Source organism: Alternaria conjuncta (assembly GCF_024043145.1).
Source record: "Alternaria conjuncta strain BMP 0040 chromosome Unknown scaffold_24, whole genome shotgun sequence".
Taxonomy (NCBI): Eukaryota; Fungi; Ascomycota; class Dothideomycetes; order Pleosporales; family Pleosporaceae; genus Alternaria; species Alternaria conjuncta.
In genome coordinates, this window is record NW_026250113.1 from 129603 (window position 1) to 152949 (window position 23347).

The following is a 23347-nucleotide window of genomic DNA, read 5'->3' on the forward strand; positions in this document are numbered from 1 at the left end:
GAGATGATGGGGTCTGGTGCGGAATGTTAGGATATCAGGGGAATGCTTCGACTGGAATAAACCTGGTGACCAGACGGTCTAGAGAGGGCATGAAGTCTTCGGCTTGTTGCGCCCCGACGGGGTCAGTCTTCTACCGCCTACCTTGAGACGACAGTCCGGCCTCCAGACACACAACAGTCCCAAACACATGCATAAGGCAAGGCGCAGGAAGGAGTTCCATTCGCCAATTCAGGCATACCTACATACCTATTCCCTCACGACTATAGACGTACAATAACCTCAGTAATGTTAATACCAAACCACCACCTCATTCTCTCTACGCCCCGCGAACGCATCGCATATATCTCGAGTAACCCCTCCAAGAACATGCACACAGCACGTCACATCCAGCAAACACATCTCGACCCTGGCCAGCACCTCACGTGAACGTCGCAGTATGCGCTGTGACATGCTTCGTATATGCATCATGCATGTCTGCCAGCATATGTCACATTCCAACTGCATGATACATGGGCGGCTATGCTCGACGCCGAGATCGGACGACTTGTCTGTACGTGTACGCATGCTCTGCGATGTGACGTGACGTGACGTGACGTGACGTGACGTGGCTCAAGTACCGCTATAGTAGACTCCGGACACTTTGGCATTGAGTTAGTCATAAGGAGTTATACACAGGAAGCCGGGCTCTATTCCCTATTAGAGCACCACCATGGCTCATGATCCATACCCATTTCCATATCCGAAACCAACCCCTCAGCCCCCAGACTCTCCAACCAAGCATTCATACACTCCCTCAACTTAATCTTCATCTCCGCTTCATCGCCCACACCAGCCACCTCCGGCGGTGTATCCCCCAGGCCATCATCAGCTCGATTGAGGAACGCAGGCCAAAAGTGTTTGTTCGCTCCCGCAACAGCGCGATATAGCGTTCTGACCTGGTCTTCCACCGACTGGATAAGCGGTATCCATTCTTCTTTCTTGCGGCTGTCGATGATGGAGAGGATGATGGTGCTTTTGCTATCTTTCACCTCGGTGGAGGTTTTACCGTGATTTAGGAATTTCATCTCGTAGACCATGCGGAGTTTGACTAGTAAGGTGGCGAGGAGGAACGTGAACGACTCGGATGCAGGAGCCGTGGATCCGGGTTCTCTGAGTCGCTCGAAGACTTCAGCCGATTCGAACGCGTCTTCGCCGATAAGAGGTAGATGTTCGGATGTCCAGTCGTGTTCTTCGTCGTTCCCTTTGACAACCCACCATTTGCAGAAGTCATAACAGTCTTGGTCGCGTTTTAGGCGGAGGAGCAGCCAGGGTACGAGGCAACGCATTTGTAGATGATCCGCAGAATCCAGTCGTAACAGGGCAAATGCTTCGTCTAATGCTTGCTGGACCGCTGCTGTGGTATTCACACTATAAAGCTCATACAGCAGATCCCTCCTCCGGTACAAATACTCCCTCGTCGCTTCATACTCCCAAAACCTGCCACCCGCAGTCCTAAACGGGTCTTTAGGCGTACCCGCATCTTCCGAATCCCGTTTCAGCGCAGCTTCGGAATTACGAATGAGTATGTGAAGTTTTTGGATTCTGTCGCACAATGTCTGGTGTTCTGCCTTGTCGAGGGCTTGATGATCGGAGCTGCAGTAAAACATAACATTGCAGCCGCTGCATAGGATGAGATTCTCCTTTTCGAAACAGTTTCTGCATCGTCCCATGAGACCGTAGGATTTCTTGTAGGGCAATGGCGCGTAGTGTTCGATCACGTGGTGCGTGCGCGGCGGCGCTGGATCGGGGTTGGAGGCTTTTCGTTTGCGTGGTTTCTGAGCTGTGTTGTGTTCGTCCATTTGGGCTCGTTCTCAAAGGTAATCAAACCAAGTATCGCGAGTGTTGAAGTGCTGATGCGGATGAGATGCGTTGAAATGAAAGACGGTGGTGTTGCTAAAATAATAGCGGTCGATCGAGAAAAACGAAGTCGCATGCGCGACAACAATTGGCCGAAATAAGCAGAACCACGATTACAAGGGGTTCAGGATATGCTTGGGGTATGTTCAAAATTTTGTTGGCGCTACGCGTGTCGTGGTGTTCCGAGTTTGGACATTGAGGCACCATGGACATCAGACCGAGTACTAGGCTAATACTTACAACCCCTTTAACCTCTTGGGTCTATATGTTTGGTGTATTAGGCAGTACCCTTCAAGTTGATGACGGTAGCGAACATCAGATCCCTAATCCCACCCAAGCCCCTCTCAGTGAGCCATTGCAGCACCATGACCTTGTACCCGTTTGCACCCTCCCAATCCACATCCACACCACCTTTACTCTTGAGTACCTCCAGACTCTTCTCTGTAACAAGCCCGTCGTGATACCGTGTGACATTCTGCTCACCCGCTTTCCCAACCTCCCTCTTCTCGACCGCGCGCCACGCCGCAGCAGACAGCGAAGCCAACCACGCATTATACGACAACGTAAAAGCAGCCCCAATAGTGTATCCACGATCGACTCTCCGTAGATACTCGTTAAGTGTACCCCGCAGTATCGTATCGCAATACAACCCCTTGCTCTTCTTATCTTGAACGAGAAGGCCACGAGACACCCACACGAGATTGTACATGTCGCGCAGACACCAATTGAATGCATCGGTAACTTCCGCGGGGTAGTATGTTTTGACCGGCTTGGGATGCGCATCGAAAGCTAGCTTGTAGGAGCCGATGATGCCGCAGATGCGGGCAAGTGTTGTTGGGGAAGCGTCCTGGGAGAGGAGGTAGACGAGATGCATCGGTGGCAGATGTATTGGGATGATGTGTGGTTTCGAGGAGGTGCTGAGGAGTTCGTAGAACGAGAGGATGGATGATGTGAGGGTCGTGCTGGAACCTGGGGGGATGGAGACGAGGGCCGAAGTGAACAAGGTGGCTACATGCTCGATTAGGTCGCTTAGGACTTCCTGTTGAGTATCTCTTTGGTCGGCAGGTCCAGATGCTGTTTGTGTCATTTGGTGCTGCAGTAAATCCGTGTAGAAGTCGACGAGCTTCGCATATGCGGTGATGCCATGGGGTGCTAGAGCTCGTTCGACAGAAGATAGATAGGTCGTATGGGCGTCTTCGAACACTTCAATCGGAACATAGGAGACGAGTCCCAATAAAGAGTCAAGGTCGTGCTGACCGTCCCATATCGGTAGGTACTCGCGAAGAAACGCCAGTACCGTGGGATGTAGTGACTTTGATCAATTAGCCAGCTGCACGTGAACCTGCTAATGCACTTACCTTCATGTACTGAGCGTACCTCAAAAGCCCATCGAGAATCTCAGATAGGTACTGCTCGTTTCCAGTGCCTCGCCGGTGCTCCTCGAACTGCTCTTCTAGGCACGTGGCAAGCCAATTCCCTAATCGACCTGCTGTTATTGGTGATGGCTTAAGATCAACGTACTTCTGGAGCAACGGGTCAACGAGGAGCGCTATCAGCTGGCCCGGCGGCTCTATTCTATCGAGCCTTTCCACAAAATCGTCCACACTATCGATACCCTCAAGGGTTGCTGAGCTCTGTCACACACTGTTAGCACCTCCGAGATGATGAACAGCGATATTTGCCCACCTCGGTCGCATGGTAGGTATGCACGTCCGGAATCGCCGATCCTTTGCTGCCTCTGAGCCTTCTTCGTAGCACCTTGAAACCGTTCTGCCCGTCTACATTCGAGTCGTCTTCCGTCACACTAGCTTCTTGGATGGCAACGATCCTGGCTTGCCATTCGGCATCAGGTCGCTATCAAGTTAGCGTGCATCCAGCAGTGTGACAACGAGACGCGGGGAAGTAGCGTGGGGGATCTGAGGTTGCATTTGTGGTGGTACGAGAGACGGATACTCACCGGAGCGAACGACTTTCGGCTTGTGGAAGTGCTTCCGAGTATTATATCGGGATAGTAATCCTTGTAGACACGGAGGAGACCTTGGAGCGCAGGCTCGTTGCCGAGGCCGCGAGACAGCTCTAGCCTGGAGTAAGATCAGTTATCGGTATCTACATCGTATTGATGCTGAAAGCCCTGTACATACAGCTGTTGAATCCGGAATGGTTTGACGTGTTTCCTGCGGGTGATCAAGGACAGCAGATGGCACAAAGATGTCCTGCTAAATTTAGCACTTATATTCTTGGTGACAGGCCGAAGTAACACACCTGATACTGATCATGTCGAGCATGCCAAACAGCACACCATATAGTCGGGACAAGACGCTCAAATCCTCCACGACCTCATGGATTGCGATGAGCCATTTCACAAGACTGTCTTGTGTACCGGGTGAAGGCTTGCCCTTACCCTGCCCAAGCGCACCAACAATGGTAACAACAACATCGCCTGGAACCTTTTGAGACGGGTACAAGTTTTTGATCAAAGTCGTGATGGTGGTTTGGTCTAGCAGGGTCTTCACCGACGCGAGCTGCACTATGTCTCGCAGAGCATCCTGGTCAAGGCCATCCTCCGAGGCGTAACGGCAGATGACATCGACTATGCTGGAGACCTTGACGGTCCGTTGCTTTGCTGTTGTTCTAGATGCTGCAGGCCGGTGTAAGCACTGATCCTGACCGGGCTCGTTGCCGCATATCGACACCTACCTTGATGCAGTAAGTTTAGCGTCTCCTGCAGCGTGGGCCGCTCTTCTGCTGCGTCCATCAGTAGCTGGCTTGGAGCGAAGTCGATGTGGGGTTACCAGCGACCGATGGCATCACGCTACCAGTGCAACGTGCATACAGTAAGACAGTTGTCAGCCGTTGTTGTATGAGCCGTTGATGGTTCAGACGCGTCGCGGTGGTGGTTGTTGACAGCCTGATCGCGCCTTCCCCGTTTCGAGCGGCTACGAACAAGCGAGCAGCCCCGCTAACACATCGCGGTCGACACACCCTTTCCCGAGGTCCACGGTTCACTCTGCTCGCACCAGGTTGCTTCAGCTATGCCATCAATACATCACCAGCCTCGATATCATCGCCAATATTCATGTGTGGGCACACAGCATCGCGGCTGCCGGTCTGGCCATCCGCGGCTCGTTCACGCTACTCGTGCTTGATTCAATCAATCGTGCAGATGTCACCCGCATGGCCGTGTCATCACTGGAGCATGCATCGCAGCTCTCGCCATCGCCACATCGAGGTCAACCCTTTGTGTTACACAGCAAGCATCGAAATGTAATGATTGCGGCTTGCGCAACTGCTACTGGACCGCTATGAATGGTGGCCTTGCGGGTCAGCCATCAACCCAAGCACGCCTCCTGCAACCTTGACTCGAATTGTACTGACCCCCGCGCGTTGTACGCCTTGCCCGCTATGACAAGCACGCGTCGGGTATCGACCTTCATTATCGACCTGGCTGTTGGTCCTTGCTTTGGAATGAGTGGCCGGCTTTCCTTGGATCGTCATTCTCCATCAGGACGGCCGATGGGCCTCTAGGACTGCCCTTCATCTACAGTAGGCTGACACGCGCATCCCAAGGCCTACAAGGTGATCAATGTGGAGCCTTGGATCTGCGATTGGATGGGGCGTCATCTATTCTCGATACACGATCCTGCTGCTACCCGATGCAACCGTCGCCGTGCACTTATACGCCCGTCGTGCTCCTTACTGACATGCGCGAGCACGCTACGGCAACGCTTCTGTCGTGTCAGTCATGGCTACGAACGGGAAAACGTCATCCAATCGGTAAGATCTCCGCCCACTACAATAGTGGAAGCACTTCTTTATCTGCACCGGAGAGTGCCTGGCCGCGGTCATGTACTACTTTCTTCGTTCTTTATCTGGTACCACCCCAAGTATTACTATCTCTCGTATTGACATACATCTTCAGGAGCTTGATGATAATCGAACAGGGTGAAGGGAGCCTCAGCAACTATTAACAAGGTCACGGTCCACTTAGCGATCCACAAGCACTCGACATCAGCACCTCATTTGACGATTCCTGGGGTGGCTACAGCCAACCTTGCATAGCTGCTTTTTGTACTCCTGAGTCCCATAGCCGGGACCGTCTACCTTGCCTTTCAGCATAACATCTTACGCCCGTTGCCGGCTGGCTTCGGCTTGCAACGTCAACCGGCACAGTGGTCTGGCGGTGTTCCTCCCTGCAAAAGCAAGAGTCGACTTATGCAAAGTTGAGTCTAGGCGATCGAAATATAAGAGCTGCGCTTCTGCAAACGATGCCCAAACAAATCTCAAATCTTCCTCTCGGCTGGCTCACCTAGGACCTTTTGGTGCTTCTTTACCGTCACCATAGTAACATCCGCAGCCGCGTAGTGATGGGCGAACGAAAGAGTCAACCGTCTTCAAAGAGCAACACACATCGACCCAAGATGACTTCAGCATCTAGCAGGTCGACCGCGACGCATGATCCATCTTCCGGCACCGCCAAGATTGTACGATGTCCAACACGAACTCTTGAACGACTGCGCCGCCTGAACGAAGCAGAGATAATCACACTCTTCACTCCATTCGTGCCCCATCCGCCATCGACGACACTGGCGAAAGACATGGACCCTTTCGAGCCTCTCGGTCGCGCCTTACCAAGACAAGTACGACACGTCCCATACCGTCTCGACTCTGGCATGACAGAGATGCATGCCGATTTCCTGCCAACTAGTGGAGCAGTCATCATCGTCATCTGCGCCACATCGAATGTCATTAGCAATCATGCTCAGGCTTTTGAGCGGCAATTAAAGTTCGCACGGAGCATCTCGAAGAAGATTCCAAAAAGCGATACTATATCAGGACTTCCAGTGATCCTAATTCTCATCGATGATGGCGCTATGGGCCAATCCTATGTCAACACGGCATACGAATTTCCCGCACTTGTCACTGTCAACGACTACAACACCGCAGCACTCGCAAATGCGGTACACGTCTTATTTGGCAATTGAAACCCCCATTCTTTCCGTACAACATCACCTGGCGGTTTCACTTTCCATGGCGAGAAACCAACATGGTTATGAATAGCTCGGAAGCGCGGTTCGAACAAAACGGGTCAATTTACCTTCCTGCTCACTATATGTAACTCTACAATGCGACATCGCTACAACGGTGGATAACATGCAGCACAAATCACTCTTTCTTATCTGTCGCCATTCCCATGCGTTATGCACCATGTATACATAGCATACCCGGTGGCGCGAAGTCGCTTCAACTTTTCCATCATCATCCATGGATAGGTCTTGTCTGCTCGGAGGTATTTCTTCTAATGTACCTAGCTCGCAATACATCAATACATCAACTTCTTCCTGTCGATCATCGTCGACTTCAGGGTGACAGAGGCTCGTTGCACCAATGCGCCAAGAAAGCAAGGCCACGTTCATCAACACGGATGGTCGCAGGGACAAATATCAACGACAGACGTATACTGTCCCCATTTTAATAGCTATAAAGCGACGCCGCAAGAATCACCAAGCTCTATCGGTAAGCGCGTGTTGGGGGTGCTTTGTCGCCAAATCTCACGACACCACGGCGCACGGTGCACCGTAACATGTTGCCAACATATTGGGAATACGTTGGAATCGATTCAGAACCAATCCAAATTGTTCGCCGAAAATCAAACTTCCGGCTCCATGGATTTGAGCTCGAATGTAGTCTCGCATATATGCATAAAGCAGCACTGTTCATGCTCGCTATGCTATCTGCCACGCTCTTATTCTCAACCTTATCCTCAACCTTATACTCAACCTTATACTCAACCTTGCCAAGACTTGATCTGAAGTAGGCTGCAGAGATGCCTGAAGCCTTCATCCTCCACGACATCATCATCAGAGCCTGCCCTATCGACTCCCGTCCAAAAACAGCAATTGACATGAAGTTGTTGTAAAGCCGGTAAATGCCGAGTCTTTACTGAGTCTTCACTGAGATTTTACTGAGTCTTTACTCAGTCTTTACTCAGTCTTTACCCGCGCTAACCCAAAACTTCTTGCCCCCCATGCCCAACACACATCTCATGAGGCAGTGAACCCATAGCATCGTAGCATGTCAACACCACATATTCAATCTAAAGACTTTCTAATTGCTTTCCAAAAGCATTCGAATTGCAACGTCATGTTCTCGGGCGACCTCGGCTGTCCCTCGCTTCGCAAATGAAGTTCGTGAAGCTCGGCTGTCCTCGAAACAGGCTCCGATACGTTGACCTGACCCTCGATCTGAGCTCGGCTGACCTCCGCAGTTAGCTCGGCTGACCTCGAAAATACCTCCGAGTGGTGTTTAGCTGACCTTCGCTTGATGTTCAACTGACCCTCGCTTCGCATACAAGTGTGGTTTTCTTCGGCTGACCTTCAAAATCCCCCGACTTCGTGCTCACCGTCTCACGTCTCATTTCATCTCATCTCACCCCAACCCATCACGACCTCAACGCGCCGCATCTCGTCGCCATCACAACATGGACGCTGGACGTGAGCAGCAGCGCCAGCAATTGGGCAAGATGGGTCTTCTGGATATAATCGAGCAGCGCGAGAAAGAAGGTAAGCCCCATCTCCCCGTGCCGCACCTCCGATACTGACATCCTCGACTCCAAGACCGAGCAGCAATGGAAGAATACAACGCCGCCCGCAACACCGATCGAACAGCCGGCAATCGCTCTGCACCCGACACCAATGCCCAGCCCCCCCAACCCGGATTCAATCCAAACAACTACGGCATGATAATGCCGTTCGACGTATCCGAGAACCTCATCACCGGCTGCAACATCTGTCCCCAACAAACCAACCTCAGCCGCTGCAGCGCCTGCAAAGTAGTCCACTACTGCAGCCCCGAGCACCAACGCGCCGACCGCCCCGCCCACAAGGTGTGGTGCAAATCCATCAAAAAGATCACGTTCGTCCTCGACAAAGACGAAGCCGCCCTCCGAGCCCACAAGGGCGATATGGATACACCACCCAACGCGTTCGAAACCGCCATCGGCGACTTCTGGCGTTACAGCGGAACGAGGAACTACATGCGTTCACGAAACGAGCTCTTAAGAGAACTGCCTAGATTGAATACTACAGCGGCGGTGGAAGCTGCGCTGGAACACGCGCTTGGTTTGATGCGGTTGAATCTGCAGGATCTGATGTGTGTGAGGAGTATTACGCCCGCGTTTTTCTTGCGCCTGGGACGGGATTAGGAGGCCTATGATTTCTGCAAGTGGTGGGTTACTAAGGGGAGTAGCTTAAGTTGCGACTGGAAGAATGTTAGGCAGCTGCCGCATGAGATGGGCAGTGGGGAGGATGCGTGGGAAAATGTTGATGTGTTTGAACGGGTCAGGAACTTTGGCGATGGTTTTGGCAATGGGGGTGGGGATAACTTCGCCGTGCCCAGTTTCTCGGATCTGTCGCATCTTGTTGCGGTTACGCTGGTCAAGGTACGCATGCTTATCGATACATTCATACTCACCGAGAGCGTTCAACCACAGCGCTTTGGCGAATTGAACACCAGCAGCATTGTGTTGCGCGACGCCATAAGAGAAGGAGATATTGGAGAGGTTGAGATCGTGTTCGAGGAGATGAAAGATCAGGTCAAGCGATTATACCACGCTGTGGACAGAGTCAACAAGCACTTCTGGCCTCGAGTGGTAGAGCCCCGGGCCCATCTACTGATGAACCCTATTTCCATTGGTATGGGCGAGGAGACGGAGATGCACAAGGTTTTGCCGGAATACTACTGTGCATGGAGTGAAACACCGGGCGCGATTGAAGTCATTGAGGATATTTTGGAGGGACGTGAGATTTCCTTTTCACGCTCGGTCGGAAGAGGACTTTTTAAGAAATAGTCGGTGCAATGAATGTACCTGTATGAAGGATGTCACTAGAGGTGGCTACAATTCGTGTCGCATTCTAGAAATTCATCATTAAGCCAGACGCATACATCACTTTGAAGTTTGCCTAGTTGTAAGGATTGAATAGCATGCATGCGACACGCGTTGTAATCACCCCTAGTGGTTCCGTATAATGTCTCGATCTATTAGCGTCTAACCCACATTTCCTTGATGATATCTATAGCCCCCGGTGTCTCATGCCAAGCAGCGTAGCAGTTCTGACACGTGATTATCGCTTCTGCCTCAGTACCCGCTACAAATTCAGATCGCTTGAAACCCCGTGTTTGCGGCGGGTAAGAGCGCGTTAACATCGGCCAGAAGTATTTGTTGACTCCGCGTATCACTCCAAACAGTATGTTAACCTGTTCCCAAAGCGCTTCAAAAAGTTCCATCTCCTCTCTCATGTAGAACCCTTCCGGCGTGCCTCTTCGGTATCTCGCGGCCACAACGCTGCTAACGTGTCGCTGCAGATAGGTTTCTGGCTGGAGGTCGTTCCGTAACAACTGCAGATCTATTTGGATACGGATCTTGACCAGCATGATGGCGACGAGTAGTGATAGATCAGCAGGACTTTGCAACCTAGTCCAGTCAAAATCTCTGTCAGTGAAGGTCCTGGTGTAGTCATAGTCGCCGAGATGCTCAAACGCGTCTTCGGTCTTGGACAGATCAACCAGTCGATCAAGCGCCAAAAGCGGTCTGTCACCTGCCCAGTCGTGATGCGTATTATTGCCTTTAGTAAGCCACCATTTACAAAACTAGTAGCAGCTCTTGTCGAGATCGAGACAGAGAAGTAGTATCAGTATAATGCTGCGGACGCAGAGGGCGTCTCTGGGATCAAGTCTCAGGATATCTGTGGCGTGCTCTAGTGCCGTTTCTACGGCAATCAGGGTATCTACCTCACGTATCGCGTTCACAAGCTCCAGACGTGCTTTCAAATATGGTCTTAGTCCCTTGTATTTCCAGAATCTTCCCTTGGCTGTGTGGAAGGCGTTGCGTGGGGTGTTGGCGTCTCCGTCATGGGCGCGGATTGCTTTATCTTCCTCTTCCACAGCGCCTACAGCTTTCTTGATTGATTCGCAGGCTTTTTTGTGGTTGGACCAGTCGTCGGTTTGATGATCTGGACTACAGTACTTTATGACTTTGCAGCTAGGGCAAAGAGCGGAGGGCTGTTGACCACAGCGATTGCATCCGTGGTCGAAATGGGGTGGCCGATTACAGTGGATCGGCGTGGAATGGGTTTCGCTGATTATTCCAGGGAAACGGCGTCGCGGGAGGTCGGGGTACCGTTCGTCGAGGTCTGCTTCGGAAGCCAGGTACTCATCGACTAATGCGGCGATTAGTAGCGCAGAGGCAGGCCGTCGGATTTAGACTTACGTTTTCTCTTCATTCGCTCGTGGTACGTCGGAAGATCCATGGCGGGCGATGACGGGGCGAAACAGCTTTCGTGGACGATGCGATGAGATGAAAGAGGATGGGAGCGGTGTGCTGGAGAAGGAACGACCAAAGAACGCGACGACGTTGTGCGCGGCGTCAATTAGCCGAGGTAAAGAAAATCAAGGTTAGATGGAACGCGATAACGATGTTCTCGATAGAAGTTGAGGTTGAGTATCAACTGAGACTAATCTCAGATCTGAAGTAGCCTGCCGGCGGTTTGACATCACCTAGGTAGTCTACTGCAGTCTGATAACGTGGCACTTAACAAGTGAACTATCATGTTTAAGCTGATATAATCCAGAGCTCTTGACTTATACGTTTTACAGTATCGTGAGATCTGTCGTAGGTAGTATGGGTTTTGAGTTGAGTTATGGGGTGGTGGAGTTGGCCTGTGGGATTACTGAGAACACCAAACCCAGCACCAACCCTGGACATTTAGGCACGGTCCATCAACTACGACTCCAGCAAAGACGAATGTCAACAACTCAGATATGCCAGGGCAACATGCTCACAGCTGCGAAGGTGCGCCGCAAGAATCACCGAGCGTTGGGGTTGGGACGAGGCAGGGCCAGACTTGGGCCTCGGACACTAATGTCGGGACGTGAAGATGCGTGGGTCTTCCTAGCGGGAATGACTCGCGGCGGCGGATGTTGTTTTGTAGTTGTTGACGAGCAGCGTCTCAGTGTATCCCTATGGATCATTAAGAGATTGTGTAGAGTCGCATGAATTGAAGTAAGTGCGGACAGTGATTCCAGTGAATATGACGCCAATCCTTGGTGTGAAGAGAGCTGGGATGAAAGCGGAGCTGCAGCTATGACGCTCGCGGGACGCGAAACACGTGCGCCCAAAGTTCCTGGGCATTGGCTGCGCGCAGCTCCCCACCAGCTAAACCCAGCTGCATTGCTTCATTCCCAATCCTCCATGCAGAGCTTTCCGGCGCCGGCAATTCTTATATCCTGACTATTGCTACTGCGCGTCGCGACTGCTGGAGCTTCCATTTCCTGCAATCAACTACACTCGCTCGCTAAGCCATGAAGTTCGGCACGACACTGCGCAAGAGCGTGTATGCGCCCTGGAAGGACAAGTACATCGACTACGACAAGCTCAAGAAGCTGCTCAAGGATAACGAGGATGACGATTCCTGGACTGCCGACGACGAGAGCGCGTTTGTTGACGAGCTGGCCAACGTGCAATTGGAGAAGGTGCACAACTTCATCACCGACATTTCGCAGAAGCTGCGCGACCGCACGACGGCATGCGAGAAGAAGCTGGAGCCATTGGCCATAGGAATCCAGGCGGAGGGCAAGGAAGAGGCCAAGGACGACAAGGAGAAGAAGGAGAGCAATGGTGAGGGCTTGTTCGGCGACGCGTCGGGCGATGCGTCCAAGAAACCCGAGCCCAGCCAGCAGGAGAGGGACAAGATCCTCAAAGAAGTCCTGCGCGAGCTCGACAACATCACCAAGGAAACCAAGGAGCTCGAGAGCTTCAGCCGCATCAACTTCACCGCCGTCATCAAGGCCACCAAGAAGCACGATAAGATCCGCGGCAGCTCCTACCGCCTGCGGCCCTTTATCGATGCGCGCATTGCCCGCCACCCGCTGCACACCGAGGATGCCTCGCCGCTGCTGTACAGGCTGTCGGCGCTGTACTCTTTCGTCCGACAGAGCCTGGAGGGCAAGTCCAAGGAGGCTTTGTCTTTTGGCGAAACCAGCACGGATGGCGAGGGCTTCACCTCGCACAAGTGTAGGCACACCATACACCATTGGCAAACATCAGCTAACACACACAGTCTGGGTCCACATGGACAATCTCTTCGAAGTCAAGACCGTCATCCTCCGCCGTCTCCCTGTCCTCGTCTACAACCCCATGTCGTCCAAGGTCGCCGAAGGCACCCAGCGCGACCCTACCATCACGTCCATTTACTTTGACAACCCCAACTTCTCCCTCTACTCGGACAAGGTCAACGGCAAGCCTGATGCCTCTTCGCTACGACTCCGGTGGTACGGACAACTTGGCGAGAAGCCCGAGATCATGTTCGAGAAGAAGGTCATCAAGGACGGCAACGCTGCCGAAGAAGTCCGCTTCCCCATCAAGGCCAAATACGTACAGTCTTTCCTCGAGGACAAGTACCACATGGAGAAGAGCATCGAGAAGATGGAATACCGCCCCAACAAGAACCAGGAGGAGGTGGACAACTTCAAGAAGGCTGTAACAGACATCCAGAGCTTCGTCAAGGAGCAGAAGCTGCAGCCAATGCTGCGCGCCAACTACACCCGCACCGCATTCCAGATCCCCGGCGACAACCGCGTGCGCATCTCCCTAGACACCAACCTCGCCCTGATCCGCGAAGACGCGCTCGACGACGACAGACCCTGCCGCGACCCCGAAGACTGGCACAGGCGCGACATCGACAACGGGCAGATGGAGTTCCCCTTCAAGGCGCTCAAGAAGGGCGAGCTCCACAAGTTCCCCTACGCCCTCCTCGAGATCAAAGTCAAGGGCCTGAAGAAGTACGAATGGATCGAAGACCTCATGCACTCGCACCTGGTCAAAGAATCCCCCCGCTTCTCCAAGTTCGTCCACGGCGTCGCCAAGCTCTTCGAAGACAACGTCAACACCTTCCCCTTCTGGCTCAGCGAAGTCGACAACGACATCCGCAAAGAACCCGAAGCCGCCTTTGACCAGGAACAGGAAAAGAAGCGCAAAGCAGCCGAGGACGAATTCGCAGTCGGCTCCCTCTTCGGCGCCCGCGCAAGCCCCAGCTACCGCGCCTCCATCGCCTCGCCCGTCGGCTCACCAGCTGCAACAAGGTCGTCCGTCCCCAAGAGCGCCTCCGCTGCCGCCCACTCCATGCCCGTCACCAAACCCCCCTTCCCCACAATCGGATCGCACCTCTCCCAGCGCTCGCACCGCGACACAGCAGACACAACAGCCAACTCCCGCATAAACGAAGAACCCGATTCCGACGACGAAAACACCCTCCTCCTCGCCGGTGGTTCCAACGGAAAGCAGCCCAACAAGAGCAGCAGCAGCGGTCTCGCCTCCCTCTTCCCCTCCTTCTCCACCTCAAAATACGCGCGCAAACAACAACGCGCCATCCAACTCCCGCCCGGCATCCGCGACCCAGGCGTCTGGATCAAAGACCAAGGGCCCGTGCGTGTAGAAGCCAAAGTCTGGCTCGCGAACCAACGCACGTTTATCAAGTGGCAGCATGTTAGTGTCTTGCTCGCCTCGTTGAGTCTTGGTTTGTATAATGCGGCGGGTGAGGCCAATGATATCGCTCGCGCGCTTGCGGTCGTGTATACGTGCATTGCGGCTTTTACGCTGGCGTGGGGGTATGCGATGTATATTTATAGGGCAAGGCTTATTAGGGAGAGGAGTGGGAAGGATTTCGATGCTGTTACGGGGCCGTTGGTGGTTTGTGTGGGGTTGGCGGTTGCGCTGTGTTTGAATTTTGGGTTTAAGGTATGTGTATTCTTTTCCTCTGAGCCAAGCTTGACGTCCAGAGCGGATGTGCATGGGAAGACGGATTTTAGTGGATGGCATTTGCTGACGTGATTGTTCACAGTACAACGCCCTCGTCAAGGAAAGACAACACCATCTCCACCACCATCACGGCGCTGGTAGTGTTGTTAATTCGAGTTTTGGGGCTGAACAGATGGAACTGAGGGTTTAAGTAAGAACGCCTTGTTTAGTCATGGTGTTCGTTTGAAAGAGAAAGAGAAAAGGGGCACTTGAATTGGATTGGGTTGAATTGGGCGTCGCTACATGTATCCTTGTACAACATCAGATGGGAGTAATAGTGATGATGCGATGTGGTTTGAATGGTTACATCGTTCCTCATTCCTCTGTGTTTTTGATGTTGGACTCGTGAATTGTAGTTCAAAAGGCTCTACATGGCACAGTGCAAGTGCGTGTTGCAACCTTAGAAAGTAAAGTAGCCGCCACGAGTAGCTCTTGAGATATCCCATTAACTTATTACTAGTATGTAACCTCCTTGCTATGCTTTGCCAACGCGGTTCTAAGACATGTTTTTATTCGTGCTAACGTCTTGATAGCTTTAGCTGGTAGGCAGATTAGATGGAGGATGGGGGACATGTCAGCGCTGTTTGTCGGGCAAATGTGCATGTGCATGTGCATGTACTCTCGAGATAAGCGAATGAGTTGAGGTGACCATGCGTGTTAATCGAAGCACCTTGTTCAAGAAGAACATGTACTAGGGACTCTGGAGCCTACGTTGACGTCGGAGCTAGTATCTTGCATGTTTTCATATTGATGCAGGCTGCATGCCTGTTCAGTTTCTTTCTTAGTTGACGTGGACGTGACTTTTGGACAGGAGCCTGTACAGCGACGTACATGTATGTCAGCGCTATTATGGTCTAGTCTCCTTGAGAGGAGACACGGTTCAGGGGCTGTGTGATCGTGAGAGTTGAGACACGAGTGGGTAACTGACATGGCATATGGTCGTGTGTGACATTGTGATGGTCATCATCACGGATGCGCTAGAATGTAATGATAACTTGTTGAACTTGATCAATTGGACGAATGAGATGTTTTGTGTATATATTAATTTTCTGAGTAAAGATAATTAGAGGTGAGGCACTATAATCGATATATATAAAAGTGTGATTATGTGATACTGTGTGATGATGTGATGGATATAGGGTTTACATTAATTTTGCGCACGAGGTTTCCATGTGATGGTATGGAAGAAGGACGTGTGTTTTGTATACTGTTGTCACTACGTTAGATGGATGTATACGGCAACTTAGATACCATCTGCTTATCCGAAAGGTGATGGCGGTGCGTATGCGGCAGAGTTATATGCTACTGGTTATGTTCTGGAGGTTTTGACAAACATACGAGCTTCGCCGAAGATAAAACCTGGTGGAAGAGATCACGCAAGTCTACCTCATCTCGTTTCTGTTACATGGTTGCTAAACATAGCGATGGATCAACAGTTCGTCAGTTGGTGGAGTTGGTGTAAAAAGGGATGTCTCGAAAGGTATGCCTAGGCGTACTCCACAGCCCACCACCAACAAATACGTGCGACGAGCATGCGACAGGTGCGTCGTGGGACAAAATCTCCGCTGTTTTCTTGTTGTTGTGTGCAACAGGTGTTGTGCCGTCTATTAATATTCAGCGAGAAGAAGCATCGAAGCAAGGCATGGGCGAAAAGTGGTGGTGGCTGGTGCGGCGGTGATGGGGCTGGTAGCTGGCGGGTGCATTAGTTTTGTGTTTCGCTGCTCAAGCTTTGTGGCTGGTGCTTCCGTTGGACTGGAACCGGGATGCTGAGTGCTTGACACATCGGCGTGCTTCCACGAGGTTTGTCGACTGCTTCGAGCCTCCATCTGCTATTACCTCATACATCGGCAGCCTTGTAGTCAATATTATAGTCCTCCGAAAAATCAGCAAACCAGGCGTTCAACGACGCCATCGTGCTGTAGTTGAACCAAACTTTTGCGTAGCGGCTGCCGAAGCTAGTGGCACGGGTAGCCGAAGAGAATGTGACGTCTTGATTCGGCGTAGCACAGGCCCTCGTGCGAGGCCGAAAAGGCAAGTTGCTCAGGCTACCACAAGGAAACGTGAAACGTGCCACACGCGACCTTGCCAACACCGACATCGCAGGCATGTGGGAGGCCCACAGACCGGGCGCCGAACGGTTTTCTTGATTGCAGATCACAGTCTGTTCGTCGTACGCTGCTTGTCTTTGTAATAACTAAAGTGTGTAACTTTGCAATCAAAATCTGTCTGGCAATGAAGACCACGGCCATCGAATCGTAGCGGAGAAACACATTTCGAGATGTCATTCTCCCGGGCACCGCTTAGAGCGGAGGTGGCGAGGCTGAAAGGGCTCCACTATGTTGATCGTGTCCAAGGGGCGCATGACTTTGGTAATAAATTGGACTTTACCAGCCGGTCCCAATTTACGGCGGATCGTACAGCAAGGGCACGTACAGCCTCAATACCTAGGAGGAACCACGTAGCACGACAACGGCGAAGAGCTGTGCTTTCGCGATGGGAAGGATGTCGTGCTGAATGGTCACAACAGCAGCGCAGTCGTGTCGTTAGGCGGACGATGAGGTGGTCTTGCATTGGGGCGTTGGAGGAGTGGAGCGAGTGGCTAGGATGGCGCCTTGACGATCTGCAGGCACAGACTGCCAAGCCTCCGCTTTGGACCTCAACCAACCCGTCAGTCCCGCTGTCATGACATCGTAACAAACGCCAGAAAACGTCTTCGGGTGGCCTTACTCGCGGCCTTATCGTGCCTTATCGAACGGCGAGCGTTGGCAGCATGTCTAACAACAACGACAATGTCCTCGAGATGGTTTGAAGACGAACAGCTCACCGAACAGACCCTGGGTCAAAAACTGTTAATACTTTTTGCCTGCATATAGGCTACGGCCCTAGCTCAACTGCGGCTCTCTGCTGCACTTGCTGCACACCATCTAAACGATGATTGCCCTATGGATCCCGGGAAAAGCCCCGACGTGCGGCAAAAACAGTGTGAATGTGATTGGTGTCACAGCCTCGAATATGCACGTTTGTTACCCAGTTTGCGGGTTAGTGCACGCTCAAGGCAGAACACGACCGGCCTGTCAGTATTTGTAGCCTGGCGGATCCCTCCTGCGTCACTTTCCCCAGTATATCACCAGCCTCCTAGTGGCGCGTGTGGATTTTCCCTTTCTTAAAGAGGAACCGTGTGGGCTTGTTTCCCGTCTCTTACCATCCCAAATCCCTCCCCCTCCCCAGGAACGACTTATCTTTCGCCCAAAAACCAGCGAAAGTGGGAGCCTGGAGTTATTTGCTCGCCCGCCCGTTTGCAGTCCACCCAGGTGCGCTTTCCCGGACTGGAGCCTGCACGTGACCGTTTGCCCTCGCGTTCACCGTGCGTACATCACCTCATCGCGTTTAGAGCAGGCGCGTTCGATTACCCCACCTACCGCCAAACAACACTCGCTCAGCGACTCCTTCCCCCCTCCCATCAACTACACTCGCTCTCGCTGGTTCAGCAATTCCATTCGTTTCAACTCCATCCCACCCTCTCCACGGTAGATAACTTCATTACTCCCTCGCCATGAAGACTTCCGCTCTGCTCGCCGCCATTGGCGCAGCGTCACTGGCCGTCGCCTCCCCCGTCCTGCCCTCGCGAACTCAGCCCGTCGAGGTCAAGGCTCGCCAGGCCGATGGTACCACTCCCCCGTGTGCCAAGGTCTCCAACTACGTCTACGGTAATGGAACACTACCCGCCAAGCTCAGCATGCCTGCTCAGTTGGCCTGGGACTGCATCAACACCGTTCCTTTCAACGCCTCATCAGCAAAGCGGCTCATTGGAGCGATGCGTCCCTACATTGAGTGGCAGAGCACCCTCTCTGAGCTCAAGAACCCGCCTGCCGAGTACGCCGAGAAGGTGCAGCCTCCCGTCGACATCTTCGGCGGCCTTGATAAGATCGAGGGCGACATCGACGCCGGCAACTTCAAGAGCGAGTACGACTTTGGCTGGACTCTCTACAACCTTATCCTTTCTGCCCACGATGGTCACTTCTCCTATATCCCTGACTCCGTGGGCGCTATCTTCACCTGGGGTCGCCCTGTCCCCCTTGTCTCTGTCTCTGCAGATGGCGACCAGCTGCCGGCTGTCTTCGTCTTCTCTGACGTACTCGGTATGCAATACAAGAACATCTCCTACACGCCCTCGCCTGTTGTTCAGATTGACGGCAAGGACGCGACCGAGTTCCTCGAGGACCTCAGTCAGTATGGCTCCCTCCAGGATCGCGACGCTCTCTACAACAATGTCTTTTACGAGCTCGCCCAAGTCAGCCTTGGTACCTCGGGTAGTGGAACCGGTGTCTTCACTGGAGGTGGCCGTGGACGATGGGTTTACCCTGGTGCCACCACAACCCTGACCTTCGCCAACGGCACATCCTACACCATGGAGAACTACGCCCGCCCAACCATTCCTTTCCGCGAGATTGCCACAGGTGAAGACCTGGCCAGGAAGTGGTTCAGCTTCGATTCAGCAGGTACTTCATTCGCCGATACCCGTGTCCAGTCGGAGGAAGAGGAGGTATCTACCCTCGCTGTTGGTGCCGCTACTCCTGGTTTCCCTGCTCCTGTCGCCGCGGGCCCCCAGGGTCTCATCAACGGCTTCTACATCGACGCTGCTGGTTATGAAGACGTTGCGGTATTGCAGGTGCCCAACTTTGTCGGAAACGTCCGCGCAGAGGTGCCTTTCCAGGAGCTCACCCAGAACTTCATCCCCAAGGCTCTCGCGGACGGAAAGACCAAGCTCATCATCGATCTCCAAGCCAACGGTGGTGGTACCATTCTCCAAGGCTATGACATGTTCAAGCAGTTGTTCCCTGACGTCGAGCCTCTCGGTACTAACCGCTGGAGGGCGCATCAGGCCATGGACCTCGTCGGACAGTCTCTCAGCAAGTTTGCAAGCCAATTCCCCAGGGAGCTCGGCAACAACAATACGATCAGTTTTGCCCAGTCTTCCTACTTCGACTACCACATGGACATGAAGGCCGATGGTACTCCATTCGCCTCCTGGGACGAGAAGATTGGTCCTAAGGAGGTCCACGGAGAGTTTTACACCACAGAGGCTCGATGGAACCTGTCTGACGTATACGTCCCTTACGTGTCTGGTGGCATCAATGTTACTGGCTACGGACCCTTGTCGGGCGTTACCGGACCACCAAAGTTCGCACCCGAGAACATCGTCATCGTGACCGACGGCTACTGTGCCTCAACCTGCACTATATTCAGTGAGTTGATGAAGCAACAGGGCGGTGTCAAGACCATCGCGATGGGTGGCCGCAGCAACAAGAACCCCATCCAGGCCATCGGCGGTGTCAAGGGCGTCAACAACTTCGCTTTCGGCTACATCCAGCAGACCGTCCAGTACGCTGTCCGGTTCGACCCTGCCCTCAACTCCTCCATCTTGAGGGAAGACTACTACAGCGACCTTGTCTACGCCCGCAGCGTCGGTGGAGGCGGAGCCGTCAACACCCGCGATGGCCTCCGCGCCAACGACACGTCTGGTGTCTCCCTCCAATTCCAATACGAGGAGGCCGACTGCCGTCTCTACTTCACCCCGGAGATGACCGTCGACATCACCGCCCTATGGAAGGCCGCCGCGGACGCCCAATGGAGCAACAACGGCAAGTGCGTCAACGGCGCCCGCTACTCCGACGAGAAGCGCACCCTCCCCAAGCCCAACATGAAGGTCACAACCAAGCTCAGCCCCCCAGTCCAACGCGTCCGCGTCGCAGACAACGACAACCGCATGCGCGCATTTGAGAAGAGTTTCGAGCTGGAGACGGAGTGCAAGCTCAAGGGTAACGGTTTCATGGAGCCGTAAGCGCGTCCATCGTACGTGCGAGGCTTTCGCAAGGTCTGCTTTCATCACGGTTGTTATGTCAATCCAGCGTGGAGTTTTTGGCGCCGAAAAAGGGACGTCCTTAGTTGTTCCTGTAATGTGTATTGTTTTGGGATGAGATGGAATGGGAATGCTACTACTGAGAGGTACATAGCTTGTCTGTGAGACACTGAGAGGTGTGAATGAATATACCCCCCTATGATGAGATGGTTGTGTGGATGGGTTTGTGGACTGCGATGTGATGTTGTGTCTGTCATAAGATATGATGATGGTGTGTGCTGACTACATTGCGATACCGCTTCTACTGCACCACTCGATGGTCATCTGGGCAGAATGCATTGACATGCGTCCTCTGCGTTATCATACAGGGAAACGTCATGTACTCCTCAAGCGCTTTCCTTCTCTCTTTTCGCCATGTTGGTGTCGTGGTCTGTTTTGAGCGGCGTGTTATGGTCGATATGGAGCAGCGAAAACGGCAAGTTGGTCATGAGCTGAAGCAGAATCGCGTTTTGGTGTGTTCATTCGTCACTTGTCTCGTATATCTTTGTTCTTGCTCAGCGAGCAAGCAGTCATGACCTGGACGTCATGCGTTTTGAGGAGGGACAAAGACATGTGATGGACCCGGGTCTTTTTTGATACTGCAGACTTGTCGGCTCCACCATGCGGATGATGTCGAGTAATTTTGAAAGTCGGCGGAATGCTCGCAACATGTACTGTTTCTGTTGTAGGTTTGAAGTGGAAATACGAGAAAGACAGGCAGCACATATGTTGGTCCTTCGTGGCTTTCGAAAATGGTGTTGAAGAGATTGATGGAGTTCGTGGCAGACATGAAAACACCGGGCACTGGATTTTTGGAAGGAAGCGGAGGAGTCACTCGAACATTGACCTGGTAGTAGGGAATTTTGGAGAAGAGAAGCAGACATGTTTTCGACCAGTCGGAGTTTTGGTACTCCGTGAGTGGAGTGTGGGACAAGAAAGAGAAGGTAGACAGCGAGAAGAGAGGGTATTTATACATCGCACGCCTGGAAAGAGCGAGAGTCGACATGGAATTTTCTCATGTAGCTTTTGGAGGAGCAGACGCACTCGGCATGGCCTGTTTCTTTTGGTCTTTTTGAGTTGTCTCGCACATGTGGTGGACACGTACAAGTTTTGGAAGAGAGAAGAGAAAGACATTGCTGATGTCGCCTTCTGTTTTAGTCCCTTAGAAGAAGGAAGTGTGTGTTGAAGGAGAGAAAATACACGGCGAGAAGAGCAGGTTTTATCCATCGCGCGCCCAGCAAGGCCGAGAGTCGACATGATACATGTATCGCAGGCTTTCAGAAAGAGCAGACGCACTCGACATGAAGCGGTTGTAGACGAAATTCTGGCTGGTCTCGCACATGTGGTTGAATCGTAAGAATTTTAGAGGAGAACATGTGCGCCTCGGTCTGCCTTTTGAAAAGAAGAAGAGTAGATGTAAGAAAGGAAGGGACAGCAGAAAGAGGGTTTTATATATTGCATGCCCAGCAAGGACGAGAATCGCCGTCATCATCATGGCGATCGCCTTTTGACGGGCAGACGCACTCAACATGTGTGCTCTCCGTGCATCTTTTTGACCGGTCTCGCACATGGCGCAACATTCTCTTTCTTTTTTGGAGCAGAGAAGAGGAAGACATGTTGTGATTATCCTTCGGATTTCGGAGAAAAGAAGTGTGGATGTGAGGAGAGAAGGTACAGCAGGAGGAGGCTTTTATATATCGCTCACAGCCGGCTGGCGAAACGCCATGCGACTGCTAGCATTAAATTTTGTGTCCCGCAGAAGGCGCTCGTCATGGCGGCGTTGTATGGCCTTTTGCGAGGAGACGCGCACATATAAAGTAAGACCGCGGATCTTTTGAATGCAAAGAGGAGGAGGATAACATGCGTTTATGTTCTCCCAATTTTGGGTTTATAATGATGAATTGTGTGTGACGAGAGAAGAGGTACGCGAGAAGATGAGACTTTTATACCCCGCTCGCAGCTGGAGAGCAGAGGGGAGAAGGCAAGGCTTCTATGTAGCACTCGCGGCGGGCCAGAGCCGGCATAGTTTTGCCCTTGGTGATTTTGTGACATTATGTTATATTTGCGACTTCTCTCATTCGTGAGAGTATGGTGATTTTGTGTCAGACAGAAGCCGCACAGCATAACGATGTTGTTGTGGTGTTTTGTGGTGGAACACACACATGTATCCACACGAAGAATGTTTTAAGAAGGAGAGAGGATGAGAACATTGACAACACGTCATTGATCTTTGGCTTTTTTGCAATGGAGAAGAGTGTATGTGATGAGAGAGCAGAGAAGAGAAGGCGGAGATCTATGCATAATTTGCGCAGTGAGCTCGAAGGCACACATACCCGCTTTCGGTCGCTGTTTCGATAGACAGGCTCGACATGGTACTGCGCCTTTGTTGTTTCAGTCGTATCTCGCACATCACACAGTCCAAAGATGTTTTTGTGAAGTCTCAGGCGGAGGAACACCACATGCAAGCCGCTCGGACGAATTTTGGAGTAAAAAGGTGAAGTTTTGTGATAAGAAGAAAGGAAGTGAACGAGAAGAGGCGAGTTTATATATGCCGCGCATGGCGTGTCCGGCTGCCTCGTCATGATCAGGGCGATGTGTGATTTTGGAAGACTGGCTCGACATGGGATCGTCAACCAGTACTTTTCGTCAAATCTTGCACATGACTTTGGTGTGGTCATTTTTCCAGAGGGCAGAGACAGCCA

The 23347-nt window shown here is 52.4% G+C and overlaps 6 protein-coding genes across 6 annotated transcripts; 4 read left to right on the forward strand and 2 right to left on the reverse strand.

Moving 5' to 3' along the window:
- Window positions 1-686: 686 nt before the first annotated feature.
- On the reverse strand, window positions 687-1838 carry J4E85_010532 (uncharacterized protein; the record flags this gene model as incomplete). Its single annotated transcript, XM_051474741.1, has 1 exon — window positions 687-1838. One exon carries the CDS (start codon window positions 1836-1838, stop codon window positions 687-689), a length of 1152 nt encoding a protein of 383 aa, XP_051321417.1.
- A 335-nt stretch (window positions 1839-2173) lies between these two features.
- J4E85_010533 (uncharacterized protein) lies at window positions 2174-4651 on the reverse strand (the record flags this gene model as incomplete). Its single annotated transcript, XM_051474742.1, has 6 exons — window positions 2174-3208; window positions 3255-3530; window positions 3583-3750; window positions 3854-3977; window positions 4159-4534; window positions 4594-4651. 6 exons carry the CDS (start codon window positions 4649-4651, stop codon window positions 2174-2176), a joined length of 2037 nt encoding a protein of 678 aa, XP_051321418.1.
- Window positions 4652-6314: 1663 nt separating this feature from the next.
- J4E85_010534 (uncharacterized protein) lies at window positions 6315-6878 on the forward strand (the record flags this gene model as incomplete). The annotated part of the gene is made up of 1 exon (XM_051474743.1): window positions 6315-6878. One exon carries the CDS (start codon window positions 6315-6317, stop codon window positions 6876-6878), a length of 564 nt encoding a protein of 187 aa, XP_051321419.1.
- A 1496-nt stretch (window positions 6879-8374) lies between these two features.
- Window positions 8375-9742, forward strand: J4E85_010535 (uncharacterized protein; the record flags this gene model as incomplete). The annotated part of the gene is made up of 3 exons (XM_051474744.1): window positions 8375-8456; window positions 8511-9045; window positions 9142-9742. 3 exons carry the CDS (start codon window positions 8375-8377, stop codon window positions 9740-9742), a joined length of 1218 nt encoding a protein of 405 aa, XP_051321420.1.
- Window positions 9743-12252: 2510 nt separating this feature from the next.
- Window positions 12253-14592, forward strand: J4E85_010536 (uncharacterized protein; the record flags this gene model as incomplete). Its single annotated transcript, XM_051474745.1, has 3 exons — window positions 12253-12964; window positions 13011-14518; window positions 14578-14592. 3 exons carry the CDS (start codon window positions 12253-12255, stop codon window positions 14590-14592), a joined length of 2235 nt encoding a protein of 744 aa, XP_051321421.1.
- Window positions 14593-18299: 3707 nt separating this feature from the next.
- On the forward strand, window positions 18300-20588 carry J4E85_010537 (uncharacterized protein; the record flags this gene model as incomplete). Its single annotated transcript, XM_051474746.1, has 1 exon — window positions 18300-20588. The coding sequence occupies one exon, from the start codon at window positions 18300-18302 to the stop codon at window positions 20586-20588; it is 2289 nt and encodes a 762-aa protein (XP_051321422.1).
- Window positions 20589-23347: the final 2759 nt, after the last annotated feature.